This window comes from Hylobates moloch, unplaced genomic scaffold, assembly GCF_009828535.3.
Source record: "Hylobates moloch isolate HMO894 unplaced genomic scaffold, HMol_V3 SCAFFOLD_15, whole genome shotgun sequence".
In the NCBI taxonomy this organism is placed as follows: domain Eukaryota; kingdom Metazoa; phylum Chordata; class Mammalia; order Primates; family Hylobatidae; genus Hylobates; species Hylobates moloch.
In genome coordinates, this window is record NW_026652290.1 from 42,392,198 (window position 1) to 42,398,845 (window position 6,648).

The 6,648-nt window shown below is 37.1% G+C and overlaps 1 protein-coding gene across 1 annotated transcript; it reads right to left on the reverse strand.

Annotated features, from left to right (window-relative positions):
• Positions 1-1,677: 1,677 nt before the first annotated feature.
• LOC116484221 (cAMP-regulated phosphoprotein 19-like) lies at positions 1,678-2,025 on the reverse strand. Its single transcript, XM_032753617.1, has one exon. It carries the CDS (start codon positions 2,023-2,025, stop codon positions 1,678-1,680), a length of 348 nt encoding a protein of 115 aa, XP_032609508.1.
• Positions 2,026-6,648: the final 4,623 nt, after the last annotated feature.

The following is a 6,648-nucleotide window of genomic DNA, read 5'->3' on the forward strand; positions in this document are numbered from 1 at the left end:
GAGCCAGCTTCTTGTTTCACTAATTTTCTATATTTTTCTGTTTTCAATTCCGTGAATTTCTGCCCTAATCTTTATTATTCCCTTCCTTCTGCTTGATTTGGGCTTATTTTTCTCTTCTTTGCCTAGTCTCTTGAAGTAAAAACTGAAATTATTAATCTGAGATCTTTCTCTAATCTAAGCATTTAGTGTGCTAAATTTTTCTCTTAGCATTGCTTTACATGCATCTCAGAAATTTTGATATATTGTGTTTTCATTTTCACTCAGTTCTATGTACTTTTAAAATTTTTATTTATGTGTTTATTTTTTCAGACAGAGTCTTGCTCTGCCACCCAGGCTGGAGTGCAGTGGTGTGACCTTGGCTCACTGCAGCCTTGACCTCCTGAGCTCAAGTGATCCTTCTGCCTCAGCCTCACATGCAGCTGGGACCACAGGCCCACACCACCACAGCCGGCTAATTTTTTGATTTTTTTGTAGAGACAACGTCTCACTTTGTTGCCTAGGCTGGTCTTGAACTCCTAGGCTCAATGAATCCTCCTGTCTCGACCTCCGAGGATGCTGGAATTACAGGAGTGAGCTAACATGCCTGGTCTCTATGTACTTTTTGATTTTCTTTGAAATTTTGTCTTCGATCTTTGGACTATTAAGATGTATGTTGTTTAATTTTCAAGTGTTTGAAAATTTTTGTGTATGTTTTTCTATTATTTATTTCTAGTTTGATTCCACTATGGTCAGAGAATTTATTCTGTATGATTTCATGTCTTTTAAATTTGTTTAGGTTTGTTTTATGACTCAAAATATGGTCAATCTTGGTGAATATTTCATGAACATTTGAGAAATATGTGTTTCACACCCTACTGTGAATGGCATGTTCTATAAACATCAATTAGATTCTATTGATTGATGATGTTTTTCAGTTTCCCTATATATTTTTTATTTTTTTGTGCAAAACTATTGTATTTACAAAAATGACATAAAAGTGAATTCAACAGTCAATGCACATGCATAGTTTATTCACATCTTCAACAACAAAAGGTATTTTAACTTTACAGAACTGAATAAGAAGAATATTAGCTTCAACGGCAGCTGTTAAGCACTAGAGTCACATAAGTTACACCAGAATGGGCAAATATTGCCCAAGTAAAATTCTACTGTTAAAGCCGAAATAGGTTTAAGGCCATTCAAGTTCAAGCAGAGAGATAGGAATCCTTTGGAGCCCCATCTAGCAGTGTTTGAAATATGTGACCTTTCTTCTAACTTGTGATCTTAAACTTCTGTTTTACAAAATCCAAAATATAGAAGAAATCAATACAATAGAGATTATATTAACTAAGAGTAACATACAAAGCTGTAATTAAGATGAAGTAATGAAAGCCAAAACATTAAAATTTTAAAACTTGCTTGTTACTTGTTAGAACTAGTACTACACTAGGAGTTAGGTAATATATATACAATTATTTTCAAGTAGATTACTTACTTATGTTGCTCTAACACGTCCTCTTCACCAATGCACTGTTAAACTAACCAAAAACTCTACACATGTATATTCCACAATAGCAGCACACACTACTGCTACCTGCAAAGCTGTCAGTCTCAAATGACTGAGTGAATGAAAGGAAATAAAAAGTTGCTAAGTAACATATTAAGGAGAAATAATGGGAATTAACAGATTCATGCAGTTCAGTTCTTTCCATCAGCCAGCTTGCTAGCAACAAGGGATGGTTTCCATTGAGGAAGGTCCCCTGGAGTGGGAATGTGGTCACCAGTGACTTCCGTCTTATCTGGAGCTGCAGTAGGAAGTTGCTTGTTCTTCATTTTTGCTTTAGCCGTGTTGTAATCCCCAGAATCAAAATATTTTTGCCCTTTCTGCAATTGTTTCCTTAAGAAATCTGAACCTCCAGGCATTTGTCCCAGATGAGGATATCTTGCTTTTAATTTTGCGTCTTCAGCTTTCTCTGGACTAGTCACTGTATCTTCCATTTCCTTCTGCTCCTCCAGAGAGGCTGCCTCGGAGACTTCCACAGACATAGTGCTCCCTCTACTAGGCCCCACTTCTCCCAGTCGCTGTCATGTTCGGTTTCCCTATATTCTTACTGATTTTCTGTCAAGTAATTCTATCAATTTCTGAGTGGGTGTTAAATTTCCCAACTATAATCATGGATTCGTCTGTCTTCTTTTAGCTCTCAGTTTTTACTTTATATATTTTGAAGCTCTGTTTTTTGATGTGTACACATTTAGGATTGCAATATCTTCTTGATGGATTGAGCTGCCCACCAGTGTTCTGGGGGTGTAGATGTGGCTGTATGGCCCAGGAATTTGCTACTGCTGTTGGTGGCTTGGGCAGCTTACCAGTGCCCTGGTTATAGAATGAGGATGGAGGCTTCTCACTAGGTCTTTGTTAGACTTCTTATTTCCTGCTCCTTTGGGCAGAGTTAAGGCTTTTCTCAGAATTTATGTTTATGCCTATGTACAGTTCTGGGCTGGTTTCTCCAGTGTCCAGTCCAGAAGTAAATGAGAAATAAAAATAAAACCTAGGGATATCTCCATGGTGTCACTTCCTCAAGTCATAGTTCCTAGCCAGTCTATCTTGTTCTTTCCAGGATTCAAAGTCCTTTTAGCATTGCCTATTATAATTTCCAGGGCATCCAGTAGTATTTAGAGGGGAGAAAGTGTGATTCTATGCTGTCTTGTTCTGGAATGAGAAAAATGGATGTTTTTTATTTCTTTTTCTTGCTCACTTGCCCTGGCTAGATCCTCCAGTTCGGTGTTGAGTAGAAATGTTGAGGATAGATATTATTGTGTTGTTCCTCCCTTTAAAGAGAAGTAATTCATAATTTCCCCATTGCATAGCTGTGAGTTTTTTGTAGATGTCTTTTTTTGAGGAAATTTCTTTTAATTACTTATATTGCTGATAGTTTTTAATCATAGGGGGATATTGGATCTTGTTAAATGCTCTTTTCCTGCATTGATGAAGTTGCTCTTGTGACTTTTGTCCTTCATTAATAGGATGGTGGATATTGATTGATTTTGTGATGGTAAACCAACCTTGCATTCCACGGATAAATCTCATTGATCATGGTGTATAATCCTATTTATATAGACCTGGATTTAGTTTTCTACGATCTTACGGAAATTTTAAAAATCTGTAATCATAAGGGATATTAGTCTGTAGTTTTCGTTTCTTGTGATATCTTTGTCTGGTTGGGGTATCAGGGTAATAGTGGTGTCATAGAATGAATTGGGAGGTGTTCTGTCTTCTTATATTTTTTGGAAGAGTCTGTGAATGACTTTTATTCTTATTTAGATGTTTGATAGAATTCCCCAGTGAAGCCATCTGGACCTGTGTTTTTTTTTGTGGGAAGTTTTAAATTTATTTTATTTTATTTTATTTTATTTTGAGATGGAGTCTCGCTCTGTCATCAGGTGGGAGTGCAGTGGCATGATCTCGGCTCACTGAAACCTCTGACTCCCGGGTTCAAGTGATTTTCCTGCCTCAGCCTCCCGAGTAACTGGGATTACAGTCATGTGCCATAATGCCCAGCTAATTTTTTTTGTACTTTCAGTAGAGACGGGGTTTTGCCATGTTGGCCAGGATGGTCTTGAACTCCTGACCTCATGATCCACCCACCTCGGCCTCCCAAAGTGCTGGGATTACAGGCATGAGCCACTGGGCCCAGCCAACGTTTTAAATTTATTAATCCAATCTCTTTATTCATTATATGTCTATTCAAATTTCTTCTTTGAATCCTCAGTTACTTAAGAGTATGCTATTTAGTTTTTACATATTTGTGAATTTCTGAAATTTCCTTCTATTATGAATTTCTAATTTAATTCCGTTATGGTCAGAAAACATACCTTGTATAATAGGAATTCCTTTAAAGTTACTGAGACTTGTTTTTTGAACTACCATATGGTCTACCCTGGAGATTGGTCCATGTGAAGAATGTGATTTTACTGTTAGAGGGTGGAATGTCTATGGATCTCTTTTATGTCTATTTTGTTTATAGTGTTACTCAAGTCTCCTATATCCTTGTTGATATTCTGCTTAGTTGTTTTATTCATTATTAAAAGTAGAATATTAAAATCTCTATTGCTGTTGAAACGTCTATTTATCCCTTCAATTTTGTCCATTTTTGCTTCATGTATTTTGGAACTGTGTTGTTAGATGCATATATCTTTACATTTGCTATACCTTCCTGATGGATTAACATTTTTCATTATAAAACAGCCACTTTTTCTCTAGTAATAATTTTTTTCTTAAAGTCTGTTTTGTCTGATAATTAGTGTAATCATTCCAGCTCTCTTATAGCGGCTGTTTGCATGATATGCCGTTTTCCAAACTCTTACTTTTAAATTATGTGTATCTTTGAGTCTAATGTGTGTCTCCTGTAGCTAGCATATAGTTGAATTTTTTAAAATACTATTTGACAATCTCTGTGTTGGACGAAATTGTTTAATCTATTTGAATTGAATATCATTATTAATATGGTTGGATTTACCTCTACCATTTTGCTTTTTCTTTCTATATATCTCATGTCTTTTTAGTTTTTCTGGTCTTCCTTTATTGCTTTCTTTTGAATTAAGAGGATATGTGTTTGTATACATATATATATATATTTTTGAGACCTAGTCTTTCTCTGTTGCCCAGGGTGGGGTGGAATGCAGTGGCACGATCTTGGCTCACTGCAACCTTTGCCTCCTGGGTTCAAATGATTCTCCTGCCTCATCCTCCCGAGTAGTTGGGATTACAGGCATGTGCCACTGTGCCCAGCTAATTTTTGTGATTTTAGTAGAGATGGAGTTTTGCCATGTTTGGCAGGCTGTTCCCGCCCGAACTCCTGGCCTCGAATGATCCACCTGCCTTGACTTCCCTAAGTGTTGGGATTACAGGTGTGAGCGACCATGCCCAGCCAAGAGAATATTTTATAGTAACCATTTTAATTCCTTTAGTTGTTTTCTTTGTGATCACTCTAGGTAAGTGTCTCTAGGTAGGTGTTTACAATATATGTCTTAACAGACCTACCTCAGATTTCTGACAAGTATATTTCAGTGACATTTAGAAAATTTGCTTCTATATATTTCTATTTCCTCTTTCTCCCTTTTGTGCTATTATTTTTAGACATATTGAATCTATATGTATGTTATAGACTCAGCCATACATTTTTATAATTATTTCCCTGTGTAATTTAATGCCTTTTTAAAAACTAAGTAGGGCCGGGCGCGGTGGCTCACACTTGTAATCCCAGCACTTTGGGAGGCCGAGGTGGGCGGATCACGAGGTCAGGAGATCGAGACCACGGTGAAACCCCGTCTCTACTAAAAATACAAAAAAATTAGCCAGACATGGTGGCGGGCGCCTGTAGTCCCAGCTATTGGGAGAGGCTGAGGCAGGAGAATGGCGTGAACCCGGGAAGCGGAGCTTGCCGTGAGCCGAGATTGCGCCACTGCACTCCAGCCTAGGTGACAGAGTGAGACTCCGTCTCAAAAAAAAAAATAAAAAAAAAAGCTAAGTAGAAAGGAATAGAAAAGAGAGTGAGAATGTGTATATAGAGCTCATTATATTGAACTTCTTATTTTCCATTTCTTAGTCTCTTAATTTCTTCCTGTGGATTCCAGTTAGCATCTAGTGTCATTCCTTACAATAATACAGCTTTGTTCCCATTGATCTCTTTTGTGCTATTATTGTTAAATATATTATGTTTCTATATGCTATAGGCTTGTTGATACTATTATATAATATTATTTGATGTAATTGTTTTTAAATAAGTTAAAAGAATAAAGGAGAAGAACTATTCTAACATACTCTATTTTGTAATTACCCACATAGTTACCTTTAACAGTACTCTGTTTTTTTAGTCTGAGTTTGAATTTCAGTCTGTTTCCCTTGCTTTCAGCCTGAAGAATGTACTGTAATGTATGTATTAGTCTGTTCTTGCATTGCTATAAAGAAATACCGAGACTGGGTAATTGATAAAGAGATTTAATTGGCTCATGTTCCACAAGCTGTATAGGAAGCATGATGCTGGGCAGAAATTTGCTCATCTTCTGGGAAGGCCTCAGGAAACTTACAATCATGGCAAAAGTGGAAGGGGGAACAGACACGTCTTACATAGCAGGAGCAGGAGCAGGAGAAGTTGGGAAGGTGCTACACATTTAAATAACCAGATCTCGTAAGAACTCACCCACTATCCCTGGAAGAGCACCAAGGGGATGGTGCTAAACCATTTATGAGAAACCGCCCCCATGATCCAATTACCTCCCACCAGGCCCCACCTCTAACATTTAGGATTATGACTTGTCATTAAATTTGGGCAGGGACACAGATCCAAACCATATCAATGTATCTTGTAAGATGGGTCTGATCAGAAGAAATTCTCTCAGATTTTGTTTATGTTAGAATGTCTTTATTTTACCTGCATTTAAAAAAATTAATAAACGTTATTTTCTAGGCAGTTCTAGGTTCACAGCAAAATTGAATGGAAATTAGAGATAGTTCTCATATACCCCTGTGTTCTCAAATGCACAACTTCCCTCACTATTGACCTTCTGCACCACAGTGGTACATTTGTTACAACTGGTGAACCTACATTGACACATCATTATCACCCAAAGTCCATAGTTTGCATTACAGTTCACTCTTGGTGTTGTACA